Source organism: Embiotoca jacksoni, unplaced genomic scaffold (assembly GCF_022577435.1).
Source record: "Embiotoca jacksoni isolate LCO1_2020_lvr unplaced genomic scaffold, fEmbJac1.0.p SCAF_10, whole genome shotgun sequence".
NCBI classification, from domain to species: Eukaryota; Metazoa; Chordata; class Actinopteri; family Embiotocidae; genus Embiotoca; species Embiotoca jacksoni.
Genome location: NW_027185230.1, coordinates 8,672,238 through 8,687,371, shown reverse-complemented (window position 1 = coordinate 8,687,371; position 15,134 = coordinate 8,672,238). Strand labels below are relative to the sequence as shown.

The following is a 15,134-nucleotide window of genomic DNA, read 5'->3' as shown; positions in this document are numbered from 1 at the left end:
TCAGCGTTGATGTGCTTTTTTCCCCTCTGCTGTGTGTTTTTATTTCTCTTTCCCGCCACCCGTCGCTCCTTTCTCCTCCCCTTCTTTCAAAGGAGGATGAAATTAGAGGAACGGCACTGAGAGACGAGGTCGAGAAGCTCCACGAGCAGAGAAACATGCTGCTGGAGACAATCGAAGACCTGAAGCAGACGGTGGAGACGGTGACTGGTCCTGAGCTGGATACCAAGGTGATTATTTATCAATAACGCGACAGTTATTTATACTACACATGAGCAGATTTCAAACCAGGTGTGTTAACTATAACTAAAATACCTGAGCAAAGTTAATGACATCATAGTAAGAGAGTATCAACACACATTGTAGAGGGCTGCACATTCAGCTAATGTTTGTTGTTATACAAACAAATTATAAATAGATCATCTGTAACTTTGATTCAAGTTTTAAGTTAAATATAGATAGATATTCTTACATGGATATTTTGAACTTTGATTAATCTTAACTCTTTTCTATGCATTATAAAGTTTTAAATCAACACTACTTGTCTAAGTTCAGTACTGTACTCCGACAACAGAAGACTGCTGAACTTTTTCACCTTCGGCATTCTTGAAGGAGGTCTAACCTAAGCTCAAGACGTGTCACGACTCGCGTTGTTTTTCAGCAGGTAGCTTGTGGTCCTCAACGTTGCCTTTATACTTCCGTGTGGCATATCAATGTGTGTGTGTGTGTGTGTGTGTGTGTTGGCAGGTCGAGCAAAGTTTTACAGCATCTGCAGCTCTGGTTTCTGCTCTTCAAGCCAAGGTTACTGCTCTCACTTTGGAGAACCAGCAGCTTGCAGGCAAACTGAAGGTATGTAACCCACTCACTCTCATACTCACGAGTTTAACCATAAACAAATAACCGAACATACTCAAAGTGACGGCAGCACACTGCATATTTAAACCAATTAATGCTTCCTATTCTTCACGTGAAGGCAAATAACTTATACTACAGCAAAAGAGGGATTTCAGAGTTCGCAGATGATTTTTTTTCTTACAAATAAAAATTATATTTCTCTGTGGCTATAACAAGGCAATGAGCAAGTAATGTAGTTATTGTATAGTAGTAATAGAACATGTAAATAAATAAATAAAAATACATGTAAATGAACTTTAAGGATAAAAGGAACAAATGAAAATATAGAACAGGTTCACGTTGTTTCAAGTCTGTCTTAAAAAAAATGGAATCATCCGTCCTGCTCCTACTGTGTTTGAAGAAATCTTCTGTTAATAATAAATTATGTAAATGCGGTCATCAATTGAAGCTGTACTCCTGTTTCTTTTACACACAGTAAACTATTTTTTATTTGAAGGAATCTCCATATAGCTTTTTACAAATGTTACAATTCAAACTCCTCCATGTAATGACAGACTTCAGCCACAATAATTTCACTCGTACAAGAGATTGCTGCTTTGTTTGTGAGATTTTTTAGATTTCCATGCTCCCTTTCTAACTCTTTCTCTTCATGCTGCAACCTTTAACTCACAGAAACATCCGTCCCAGCAAGGAAATGAGGACTTGAAGGACAGCAGTCGCCCAAACAGCATGGCCTCCAACTCCTCCTTCCACTCTACCCAGGATGAGTTTGAGTCACTGCCACAAGTGCCCTCCACCACCCAGGTGGGCGGAATCAGAGTCGAGGAAGAGGAGAGTGAAGGAGGAAGAGGAGGGAGCGAAGAGGAGATCAGACTGCTGAGACAGGCACTTGAGAGCGTTCAGATAAAACTGCTTGAGACCAGGAAGGAAAACCGTTCGCTTCAAGCTCAGCTGAAACCGGAGCACGGCAGAGAAAGAGAGGAGGACGAAAGCGTCAGAGAGAAAGGAAGAGAAGAGGAGTTGATGGAGAGTCTGGCGGAGCTGCAGGCAAAGCTGACGGACACTCAGGAGAGATACCACCAAGCCATGGAGGAAGTAGATGATATGAGAGCACAGATGGGAGAAGGTGAGCCGATGGAGAAGCAGGAGGTCCGGGAAAGCACGTCGTCCACACTCGAACATGAAGTGAAACAGCTAAAGTCCCAGCTCGTCCAATCAGGATCCGAGCAAGATCAGGCAGCGCAGCGAATCAGACAGCTGGAGGAGGCGCTGAGGAGGACGGAGGAGGACACACGGACCATCAAGGAGAAAGAACAGATGACTGCACAGATGGAGGAGGTGTACAAGGAGGCCCAAGAGGAAGTCAGGATACTGCAGGTGAATAAAGGATTCTTCTGTAAGACTAAAAACGCAACTTTATATACTTTTTAAGTTTTGCGAATTAAAAAAAAAAAAAAATCACAACTATTTTTCCTCAGTTACTCAAGCAGTATCAGCTGAGTCAGTGTAGGTTGAAAAAAAAAAATCTTGAATTATATAAAACCTCTAGTTTGTTTCTCGTCTAATGCTTGAAGCAGGCGGCTCGAGGCTGCATTAGTTGTTGTAAGTGAACTTTGGCTAAATCAGAATGAAAGTAAAGAGAAGCAAAGATTAAACTGCTCTTTAAGTCTACTTCCTTTCTCTTTTCTAATGGCACATTCCCTTCATCTCTCCGGTTATTCATTCGTGCTGTTATTTATTCCTCCGCGTTGTTCAGGAGGCTCTGCGGGGCACCGTGCCCGTGGAAGCTGCAGCCAAAGACTTTGAAGAGATGAAGGCTGAGCTGAATGAGGTCATTGCTGGCCTGCAGCGCCGCCTGCTGGAACTGTCGCACTCCTACAGCGAAACCAAGAGTCAGCTGAGCGCCGCTCAGAAGCACCTGGCCGAGGCCCGAGCTGAGGGCGGCGCAGCCTCATCTCCCTCCTCAGAGCCGCAACAGGTGCAGGCGCTGAACAGCAAGGTGGAGGAGCTGCAGGCGATGCTATTTGAGACCGAGAAGAAGTACTCGGCCACGCAAGAGGAGATTTCACAGCTGAGGCTGGAGGCGGAGGCTCAGGCACAGAGCTCTGTCGCCCTTGCCGACCACACGCAGGTGATGTCGTCTCTGGGAAACGCCATCAAAGAGCTGGAAAGCGAAGCAGAAGCCCTGAGAGCGGAGCTACATCAAAAGACCACGCAGTTGGAGGCTCTTCAGAACAGGTGGGGAGAGAACAAACATTTTCAGTATTCGGCCTCCGTCTAATCGTTCCTCTCATTGATTACATCAGAACTAGTACATATCCTGTTTTAAAAAAGGTGACTGAGCTCAACTTTTCGACAAAAATGTAACCGGAGCCTCTGAAATACCTGATTATAAGCACGTTTCTTAAGGTATGTTAAAAAATTAACAAATGCAAGTGAGCAGAAAAGACTGGAGCTGCAACAGCAGCGACAACGCTTATCAAGATGGTTTCTCCTACTCTGGTGATAAGGTTATCAAGTTGAATTTTTTTTTTTTTTGCCTGCTACAATAAAATGCACTTGAGCACAAGTGGTTCTTGTATCTCCTTCACAAACAGGCTGACGACCGAGAAAGACGTCACTCCAGATGACTCAGTCTCTCGTCTGGAGCACGAGACCATGCGGGAGCAGCTGGAGGGCGAGGTGAACCATCTGACGCAGCTCCTCCAGGGGGCCCTCAGGAAGCAGGACGAGATGGCTCTGGAGGCGGCTGACGCCTGGCAGAAGGTGGGAGGAGAAACCAAAACAAGATATTCACAGCGGAGAGTTAGAAAACATTATAGAATCATTTAAAGCCATCCAGTCTTTAACACTTACCTCTCCACCCGTTAAGGCGCGGGATAATGGTGCAGAGCGGGAAGCCCTGCAGGAGCTGATGATGACGAGGGAGAAGGTGAACCAGACGCTGACCTCCAGACTGGCGGAGTCCCAGGACGCCGTGTGTCAGCTCAAGCAGCTGGTGGAGAACCACGTCGCATCTGAGAGAGAGAAGAACAAGAGGGTCAGTAATAATCTAGAAGAACGGTCACCGACTGTGAACTTACTGCCACACGATTTGTTCGTTGTTTGTAATATAAGCAAGAGTTTACCCAAACATTCAATCTTAATGCAGTCAGTCTAGTTAAAGCCTTTTGTTGTTGTTGTATTTTTCACATTATCAAACTAACTGTACTTTTTTTTAAAAGTTACTTGTTGAATTAACCAGATTTTTTTTTGTGGTATTTTTATGTTTTCCCTTCCAGATAGATGACCTGTCTCGGGAGGTGGGGAAACTGAAGGACGCCTTAAACAGCCTATCACAGCTCTCCTACAGCTCGTGCTCCCCCTCCAAGAGACAGCAGCAGAACCAGCAGCTCGAGACGATGCAGCAACAAATCAAACAACTGCAGTATCAGCTGGCAGTAAGATTTCTTCGACCTATCGTTAAATAAAACATACAATATTTCCCCATTTTGAGACACAAAAGTGACCCATCAACACTACGGAGCCCCCAAAATTAAAATGTAATTTAGTGATTCAAAATAAAAATGATGGGTTTAATGTAGGATTCGGAGAATTTTTTTTCAGTCACTGGGGGCAATATCTGCCCCTCCATCAGTTTTTTTTTTTTTTTTTATGGGCATTCTGAGATTTCTCGGGGCATCTTACGTTCCCCTCACCGATTATAATTCAGACTCCGGCTGTTTCTGTGGTTGAATCTTAGCCTGGCTTCACCAGACTATATTGCTCACAGCGTCAGTTGGAAACCCTGCTCAAAGTAACGTTTGCTCAGCCACTCTGAAGGACCGGCCAATCAGCGACCAGCGTTGGGTGGCTGCGTTTTGGTCACGTTGAAGTCGAGCATGTTTTTTCTTAAAGCAGTTGCGGCGGTGGTGGAGTTCTTGGCTGGTTTCAGTGCGTTTCTGATCCGATTAAAGCTGCTACAATAGTTTCAAAATGAAAATGAGGTCCACATGCGTGATGGACACGATGTCACAGACATCATTGTGACAACCAAAGCTCCGGTCTGTCTCAGCAGAAAAAAAAAAATATGCTTAACTTATTACACATTACGCAGAAATAGTCAGGAAAAATTCTAACTCCGACCTTCCAAGGGCTCTGTACAATATCAATATTTCTTTCTTTATAATTATCTTTCAGTAATAAAGTTTGTTGCTCGTGTTTTCTTTGTAGGAGTCGAAGAAGCAGCACAATGAAATAGTGTCAGTCTACAGGATGCACCTCCTCTACGCGGTTCAGGTAAAACCATCTATTGTTTTGTTTGTTTTTTAGTTGACTACAGATTGCCAATCTTAATTTTTTTTTAAAAGGACTAGACCACCCAAATTATGAAAAGAGGATTTTGCCTCTTTACACGTTTAGTCTTTTTATATGAACGTGGTTCAAATTGATTACGTGAATGTAGCGTGTGGATTATCCAGACCAACAAGGACATTATTTGAGGAAAGAAATATGTTTACTTATTTTATTTATAATTTGTCATCGGTTCGAGCAAACATGAAGTAATTCCCCTTTAAAACCTGCTCACATCAAACCAAACCTACAGGAATGACTGAACGCCACTGGAGGCCAACGGGGAGTTTGATATATTTCATGTAAATAGACGTTGGTATTTTATTTCATCGCTGATCCTGCGCCGTGTGCCTTCAGGGTCAGATGGACGAGGACGTCCAGAAAGCCTTGAAGCAGATTCTGATGATGTGCAAGATGCCAAGCCAAGCCAAGGAGGCCTGCTGAGACTCACCGGGAACGGTTTCCCCAAAAAGCATGTCGTCTTGAAACTGATGACAAGAAAGCCCGACACCCGGTGCCTCTGGATAAACCTTGAGTACTCGTTTGTAATGAATTGGTTTACAGTCGTGTTCGTTGCCTTTTGCTAGTGTCATTTTTGACCCGTTAAGATCTTGTGCCCCATGTACACCTGATATTCCCGTGATCTGTACCCGGGTAACTCGACTGGATACGTGACGACACGCGGCAAATGCAAACGCGTGAGCCGGACCGTGTTCGGAGGTAGTCCGGCTCGCACGCGATTGGCTCAACCAGGAAGATGTTCAATCTGAAAACGGCGCGCGCCGCTTATCTACAGTTTGGGGTTTCGGGTTGAACGTGTCCTTTTTTTTTTTTTTAAACGGTGCAAAACGAGGCTTCGAGGTTCCTTTTCTCTTATTTGACGAGCGTGTCACAGGTGTTACCCAATCAGCAGTGACGTTTATATAAACCCCGCCATATTTAAAGGCGGTGCACTTTTGTACCACAAAGTTTCGCTGGTGTGAGTGCAATCCGTACATTGTGACCTCATCAGGTGGCACGACTTTTAATGTCGTCGAACTCAACCAAACCCGACAAAGACTACAGGTACTGATGTTAATGGCGGCTCAGCAAAAAAAAAAAAAAAAATCCCAGGGAGTAGCCTGGCCTCCCTTTACCTGGGCACGTGCCCCGTTTGTTGACATGTCAAACTATCAATACCTAATTTGCATATTCTGATTTCAGGGCTTTCACGAGCATCACAAGTCATTTTGGGCACCACCTAAGTCGAATCATTGTGGGGAGCATCAAATTAACAAAAGTACTTTTCCCAGATCGAATGGTTCAATTTTTCCCTGGTGGGCTCCTTAAACAAGTATTGTTCGGTTGGGTGTTTTATTTTAAGCTCCAGCTTTTCAAAACGTTTCGAAACTTTTTTACAGATATTTTTTTTTTTTATACTAATAATCGTAAAAAGTAACGCGAAGTTGCGTATTTTTTAACAGAATAACACAGATTTCTGGGGATGGCAGCCTCAAATCCACCTCCAAATACATGTGCCAAAGTCTTCCACAAACGTTGGGAAAACACAAGAGGTCGGTGTGAAATCGCGAGGCACAATCAACACGTTTTAACAACAGGATAAAAAGCAAAGGAGGGGTAATGGATCACGCACGTCAGGATCCAGATCACGCGTTTATACCAGGTGTAAATGGGGGGCATGAAGGTCATAAATGTTACGATGGAAGCTATTTTTGGGAAACCGCAGCCCGGCACACAAGATTCTGCGCATCAAGCCCAACCGATCCACTCGGATGAACCGAGCGGCTGTCCTGTGCGCACCAGCCAAATTAATGATTTCAGTACGCGCACGTTGACGCCACACCGAGAATGTGCAGTAACCTTAAATCACACGCAGTTGCACGAGTGTGATAAATCAAACATTCAGTCCTGTGTGTACTGTGTCGTAAACATTAATGTGCGCACTGATCAGTCCAACGGAGACGGTGAGTTTGTGTCTGTTACAACATGCACTTAGAGAAATAAAAGAGAGTTGGCGCTGCTTTTAATAGTATCTATTTTATGATACAACAGTGTTAGTGTTATTTGAATTCTGCTCAAAATGTTGTCCACATTTTCCTGATACAATCTAAATTATTTGTGCCCTCTGAACAAGTCATGTGACTTTGTCCACACAAATGTTTTTTTGGTCGCACTTCTTTGAAGAAAAAAAAGCATCCTACGGTTTTTTGTTTTTTTTTGGTGATATTTTCCTATTCGGCAAAACTGTGTAAAACTATATTTTACTGAATTGTATTGCCATGTCGTGTTTTCTAAGTTACTGTACTTTGATGAAGAGGTTTGATAGCTGTGTTTTTGATGGCCTTGTTTTGTGTGTGTTTGTGTGAATGAGAAACGTTCCTCGAGTATAACGACGCACTATTTGTTCTAGTGACACCCGCATTAGTATATTTTCCTGTTATTATTCTTATTTCGCATATAAAAAGGAGTTGATTTTAATTGTTTACTGTAGAAAAAAAATAAAATAATAATAATTCAACTGTAACACAAGCTCAACAGAACGAGCTGAATATTTTTGTCCTTTTGACTCGGTGGATAGTGAGATTTTAAATGTCCTCCTCTCCCGTCTTCTCTTACGGTTTGGTCTTTTGTGAGCAGATTCTTACTTAAAGAGCATGTCAAATAAATTGGCCGAAATCAAAAGGTTGCGTTTCACGTAAAACAAGACTTCTCCTGTCACGTGCCTGTAATCACACAGTGTTATTTCTAGTAATTTCACCAGGCTTCCTTGTGCCATCTTTATTAATTTATTTACCTGGAATGTTTTTGTTTCTTCTGCTTTGTAATACTTCTGTCTCTCCCAGTGCCCCTCGGTAGGTACAGAAACACACTGTACAGTGTTCGAGGATACATTTCAAACGCATCTCTGGACTGTTTTCACACCACACTCCTTTGCCTTAGCGCTGTACTTAGAGCCACGCGACCTTCCTGCTCAACAGTGTTGGAGACCGTTCAGAATAAAAACAACACCAACACTGTTTGACTGGAGTCCGATTAAATGAGTTTGTATCCGAGTGACTGACCGTCTTCTTCTTCTTTTTTTTTTTTTTTAAATAGTTCACAGAGATTTGTTTGACCCCGAGTAGAGCCTTTGCATGTCTTCGGTTGTAGGACGCCATGAACAACTTCCTCTTTCTTTCTGTAGGCCTTGACTGAAATGTTTCGTACCAAGAAAGGGAAAACAAAGAAACGGCTTCTCTATCGGTTGTTTCATTTACTAACAGTTTTGTGGTGACGAGAAAGAAAAAAAAACTGCTCATTTGCCAACTGCATTTTACCCTTAATTAATAAATTTTCAAGATACTGTACCATCAACTGTGAGTTTTGTATTTCCTTCCTGATACAAACCACAATGTTTAAAAATGGCCTGATTATAGCTAAACAAGACAGTTTCCCACTTTGAAACTTGAATAGCATTTACTACAATACACAGTTTGTAGTCATTGAAAAAATTGTGGTCTCATTATTTCGTCTTGCAGTTTTCCCTGTTTTCTACAAGCCGTTATAGAGCCAAGAGTCTGAATAACACATACACATTTTAAAACAAAACCGCGACTCCGACGCATCTTTTTCCAGGCAAACTTAAACAAATCAAAACTAAGCATTTCCAGGATTTGCCACTTTTAAATCGGCAGCATTTCCAGTAAAAAAAGAAAATTTCTCCCAAATCACACAGATTTCACAACTGGCTTTTCACCAACAAATTCCCAGGGAAAAAAAAAAAAAAATACCCCTTCTCAAGTACCATTGTCTCTGGGTAAACAAGATGATAAGACACAAATCAGGGCTTTAAGTCAGATGGAGACTACTTTGTTTCAGTTCACATTTGCCAGCACTGACAGAAGCTACCACAAGTTTTCTTTGTTCATGTGAGAGTAATTAAAACATTTACTTCAACGTGACTTGTGTTAAGGCCAAGAGCTGGAGCAGAATGAAGACTAAACGGGCAATTAAAATGGCCACTAGATGGCAGCCGTTGCCAACACTGGATCCCTTACGTGTCCCATAAAGTGGTCCCAGCTCACATGTTTTTACATATGGGAAACTAAAAAAAAAAAAAAAAAAAAAAAAAAAAAAAGGTGAAATAAATGACTGAAGAAACATCACAAACTGAAAGCATGTTCATAATGAAAACTATCTTAATACTGTGCTGTGATCTCGTGTCATCCGGGCTCTCCATCAGCGTCATCGGAAGATATCCAAAGAAGTAGATATGTACTGGAAGAGAGGTGTTTTACCACTCAAGAGACATGAAGGACTCACACCAAGTCACAGTGAAGCCGTTTTGGCTTCTCGCAGTGGCTCAAACGTTACACCGGTTACACGTTGTTGTTTTTTTTCTTTAAATCTGTCAAGGATTCTGCAAATGCATTTTCTTGATCATCCTCCAAACTCAGAAGAAGAAATAAACACCCCCAGAGTTTGAAATTCTCGGCCAATATAAAAAATTATAAGATGCATTGTTTGTTTTCCTGTTGGTTTAGGCACCCACCATGCTCCATGTCAACACTCTGTCCTCCCTCAATGTCCACTCAACTTCAGCTCTCAGAAGTCCAGCCAGCCTGCCTCCCGAGTAATTTATCTGCCGCTCTGTTTCCTCTAACCGGTGGCACAACCACTTCGTTTCCTGCCCTGGCTCTGTGTTCTGCCCGGTGGGCAAACGCACACACACACACCTCTGCCTTTACACGACAACTTCCTGTCAATCTTTGCTTTCCCACACGTTCTGCCCTCAGGCCTCAGGGGTTAGTGCAGAGAGATCTGGTGCTGTGATCCTAATCCAGTAAGGGCCCATATTTGTCAAGCATCCCGGGCTGCAGTGGGTGAGTGGCAGCATGAACTCTGCTCAAATGGTTCAATGTGAAGATATCTGGCGGGGGGAAAGGTCGTCAAACATATATTTTGGTCATTTCTGTGTTTGTATTTGGTTATTCATCCAACATTAAATTGATTATTATCAATTATCGATAATTCAATTTTCAGATAACTGAATGATTAATGAAATCATATTTCAAACGGAAATGACAGACTCCCTCACTGCAACTACTCAAAAATGTTTTGTTTTTTTGTCTTACATGATAGAAAACTGGTTATATTTAGCTTTTCTACTGTTTTCTAGAGAAAAGAAAAAAAAAATCTGTTTATTGAGAAGTAATCTGCAGATTTATTTGTGATAAAAATAATAATTCGTTACTGGACAATTTGGAAGCAAAGTTGCCCTAATTTAAATATTCATAAGTAAGATATTGGATCTAATTTCTGTGTTATTTGTATTCCTTGTGTTTCTACCCCTGCTTGGACAATAATTTAAAACAGAGCCTGTAAAAGCAAATAGCATTTGAGATGGCGGTTTAAGAGATTAATGGATTTAACCATATTACAAAAGATAAAGAATCATGAGAAGACCCAGGACTGAACCCCGTGGAGCTCCAGATGGCCGCTATAATGTATAATATACTCCACAAAAGGAAAAGCACAGCTTACAGTATACGATAAAAAAAAACAACAACAAATGAATAAATTCCATGTTCTGAATTAAATAGATAGCCAAAGATGAAAGATAATTCTGTTGATAAAAAAAAAACGAGTTCAGAAATGAGGAATAGACACCAAGTTCAGACGATGCAAAGCAATCATAACAGAAGGTTAGAGCCCGGGAGAGGAAGACTGTGACTGAAGGAACCCATTCGGGGAGGAAATGAGAAGTCGTCGTGGCCAAGAGAAAAAAAAAAACATGGCGAAGCAGGAGCAGCAGATCAGGAGAGAGGGACAAGTGTATGTGATGAATCACTGGAAGGATGACTAATGTGCCACTGAATACTCCTCTGAAGTAGCGCGCAAACTTGTATCAGCTGCCGAAGCAGGCCGAGGAGAGGAAGCTGCTGATGAAGAGGTCAGTCTTCCAGTTAGTTTCTTGACAACCACAGCTCACTAGCGATTAAAAATGGCAGCAATAAAGGAGTGAAGCCGCCACCTCGCCACTGTTAGAGCATTTTTAAATGCTCCACCCGTGTCTTTGCTCACTATTTGTTTAGACTGTGTATTTCCGACTAATCAGGGTGTGTGTGCTTAGTAAATATTGTTGAATGGCTTCTTGCTCATGTGCGTCACAGGCCATATGCTGGCTCTCAGTGAGCTGGCCTGCGATATCTGCTTTAGTGTTGGTTCTTGTATGCGCCAGAAGTGCGTATGTGTTTCTACTTTTGTGTTGATTAAGTATTTCCGAATATTTTTGGCTGGTATTTAAGACATCTGGACCGGGACTCGTTTTCGGCGACTGTGGCACATTTACAGAAAGATTTATTGACCTGCGTTCATTGTTGTGTGTGTTACCAGGTGCGAGACAGGGCTGGCTTGTAACCAGCTGCTCAAACTCAAATCTGAAACCATAAAAGCTCGGAGGATACTATGCCTGCTGTCAGTGGATCAATATGCGGTTCGCTGAACCTACAGTAACATTTAGCATCATAAAGACTGAACATCCCTCCACTGCGGTGTGCTTTTTCCACCCACCGGGGGAAAATATACAGATCACCATCTGTGTATGTGCAGGTCCGGATGCCTGTACTTTCACAGTGCTCAAAACTGTTTCAGGCCACTCTGACGGCTGATGTTAGCTAATTTCAGATTCACGGTATCATCAGATACAGTATATAATTAACTGAAATACAGATATGTCTGACAAGTTCACGATTCTATAGTTTTTTGTTTTTTTTTAGGTTTTTTTTTTTATACCAAGACAACAAAGGAATATCCTGCTCGGGACATTTCTTGGTTGCATTGGTTAAGAAACGTTGGTCATGTTCATTATGAAAATCAGACATCGTAACATTACACGTGTGACACAAAATAAGAAAAAAGTATAATTCCTCTTTAAAAAAAAAAAAAAAAAAAAAAAAAAAAAGTAACTCCTGTTAAAAACAAAAAAGCTTCATTTCATTTCATTCATACTGCTGCTGGACAGAAGCCATCAGTGTGTTTATTTTGTGCGTTAAACAGAGGGCACGAAAACACTTTGTATTCCGGGTATACAAATTTAAGTCGGCAGACATGTTGGCGCGTGATGCATTCGCATGCTCCAGTTATTTCCAGCGAGTGCAGATGTGAAGTGTGCGGTTTGAAACAACACTACCCTGTCGACATTCAAGTGCTACACAAGTCAGTGTACTAACACGGGAGAGTAGTATGAGTGTGCCACACGAAGTACGCCATTTGGTACAAAGCAGAAGGCGACGGGCCTACAGGTAAAATAACCGAAGCTGCCTCCTGAATCGCAATCTTTTTCTTTTTACTTTCAGCACGTACCGCCACAACCACTACAAAGTATGTACTGTTGCATGCAGCATGCATACAATTGGGAGATACTTAGCCATGAAAAAGCACCTTGAACTTTGACCCTCTTGATCATATCCGTCGCAATCGGTAGTGCAACATTTTAAGTACAAGGAAAAAGGACGTTATCTGCAATAAGTGCTACGCTTAACGTTGCACTTCTTTTTCTTCTTCGTTTTTGCGAATTGCGCCACCAGCTCAGTTGATGTGACGTATTTTCCACTGCACAGAGGATTGTGAATCAGAACAGCCGGAGAGGCATGCTGGCCTGCATACTGTAGTACATCCTGATATTTTTGGCTACTGCCATTCACATGCTATGTATTGGGACAAATTCAATATTTTTTCTGGCATACTAAATGGTATGGTAGTGTCGGTATTGGAACGCACAGCGAATACGCAGAGCTTGCTGTACACTAGTTCCCACTACAAAAGAAAAGCAAAATAGAGCGAGCTCAATCCTTCTCGTCACACGGCGTCTCCACAACAAAACTCACGTGACTCTCCATCGCCAAAAGACTTTTTGTTTGTCGAGTTGAGTCCAAAATTATTCTATTGTGACATGTAGTCGTGTTCTCAGCAATGCTAGGGACAATTTGCTTTTGGCATCTGGGCTCCCATCAACAGTTAGGGGTTTCAGTATGTCAGTAATCTTGGCCCTGATAACTGCTTGCATGTTTCCAAGTCATGTTGTCATCAGGGAAGTTGGAGGAAGAAAAAGAGAGCGATTCCCACTGATCTGTGGCTCGCTCTTTGGCAGTGCATCGAGACCACCGGGGTGTTTGCATATATTTTAACGGCAAGTCTAATGGTAATGAAAAAAACAAAAACAAAACAAAAAACATGTTTGACACATTTGTGAATTAAAATCTTCTTTTTGTTCCCGCCTTCAGATGACATCCTCCACCTACCTCCCCGCCTCCGTTCCTCCTCCTCTCTCCCTCAGCCTTCTCGTCCCTCCCTTCTGCGCACATCCCCACGGTTTGTTAACATGCTCACGTTCCATCTAATACAACCGCATTTTTATTGTCGAGTAATTAACTGATGTGTGCAACATGTTGTCGCGCTGTTCCGCCACCAAATGTTCTCAGTTTGTCTAACACGGGCTGGCCTTGAAATAAGACCCCGCAGTAGACGAACGGAGGGGCGTAAGAGACGTATGCAGCTTAATTGCTGCAAGATGTAACCTTGCCTGCAGCCTACTGTGGCCCACAAACACACACATTCATGCATGTGGGGAGCATGCGCGCACACACACACACACACACACACACACATAAAGAAAGCACGCAAACATGTGCACAGATAATATACGCAGTAAAGAGAACACAAACTGCTCAAAGAGTGTTACTAAATTACAACATGGCTGGAATTGTTTTTTCAGATGCATTTTTGTGTTTGTTTGCTGGTGAAAAACAGGGTTTTAATTCAACTACAAGGGCGTGCTTTGATGGAGAACATTGAAAAGTATTTCTCTCTGAAGCAAACCAAATGGAATCAAACCAAATCAAACTGATTCAAAATCTACGGCTTGCGTTTCCTGCAGGCATCTTACGACGGCCTCTGAACCAAAGTCTAATGGATAAAAGATGATAATAACGCAAAGATGCTTTTACATAATCTTTGTTTGGCTCTTGATAGAAGCCCACAATGCATTTCTGAACAGACATGATGAGAGGGATAAGGGCGATGAAACGGAAACAAGGTCCGATTTGATCTTTTGTTGGAGAAACATTCTTAAAACCGCAGAGAGCTCCTCTGAAGTACACCATTACGTCTGAATCCATACACAACACGTGAACGTCCATCCCGATCATACAGTCAGAACCGATATGGACACGGTGACCGGCATGCAGAAGTCGCATAGAGAATCAATTGGGGACGTTGGAAAAGCAGCGCACTGGAACATTTCCTGCGGGAAAACATAAATTTTAGGGCTCAAATCTAGAAAAATAAAAATTACAAAAACTTCAGAGCCTTCATTGTCGCTCCAGGCGGGACACCAGAATGACATCACACCAGAATGACATCACAGATTATGGCCTTGGCCTTCTGGCTCGCTTTGGGTAGGAAGGATATTCGGATCCCTGAATAAAAAAAAAAAAAAAAAAGGAGAGCGAGATTTGACGTGTGCTTTGTTGTGATGATAGCAGATGTGATTTCTTAAATTTGAGCGGTATTCCCCAACAACCACTACACCGTGTCTGGGCACGCTGATGATAGTCCCTGACATCATAGTGGCGCTGACTGCGGCAGTAACCCAGGTCACTGAGATACAGTTACACTCCCGACTCGGGGAGACAGCAGACCACGGAGAGGTTCAGCAGCGTAGTCCTGCAGTGAAATACTGCAAGTAGAGCATCGTAAAAGCCCTTTTTATGTTAATATAATTTCAAATAGCGTAATTCATAATGTATCCGTCTGTGCTGATTTAAGAATAGAAGCTACATAAAAATTAAGAGATTTAAACATGTTGAGCTTCAGAAAAAAAACATGACAGCGAGCAGTTCGTGGAGGTAGAATATTCAAATACTTGTAATATTCAGCGTATACTCAATGTGCTGCGTCACAGATCAAGC

At 42.3% G+C, this 15,134-nt stretch overlaps 1 protein-coding gene across 2 annotated transcripts in view; it reads left to right on the top strand.

Annotated features, from left to right (window-relative positions):
• rai14 (retinoic acid induced 14) overlaps positions 1-8,538 on the top strand; it is a 39,904-nt gene extending 31,366 nt beyond the window's left edge. For both annotated transcript variants that reach the window (XM_069163954.1, XM_069163946.1), the window contains 9 exons: positions 93-227; positions 745-846; positions 1,525-2,229; positions 2,609-3,090; positions 3,450-3,618; positions 3,725-3,892; positions 4,134-4,292; positions 5,065-5,130; positions 5,542-8,538. In XM_069163954.1, coding sequence (XP_069020055.1) covers positions 93-227; positions 745-846; positions 1,525-2,229; positions 2,609-3,090; positions 3,450-3,618; positions 3,725-3,892; positions 4,134-4,292; positions 5,065-5,130; positions 5,542-5,628 — 2,073 coding nt within the window. In that variant the 3' untranslated portion in view covers positions 5,629-8,538. The remainder of the gene's footprint in view (positions 1-92; positions 228-744; positions 847-1,524; positions 2,230-2,608; positions 3,091-3,449; positions 3,619-3,724; positions 3,893-4,133; positions 4,293-5,064; positions 5,131-5,541) is intronic.
• The last annotated feature ends 6,596 nt before the right edge of the window (positions 8,539-15,134 follow it).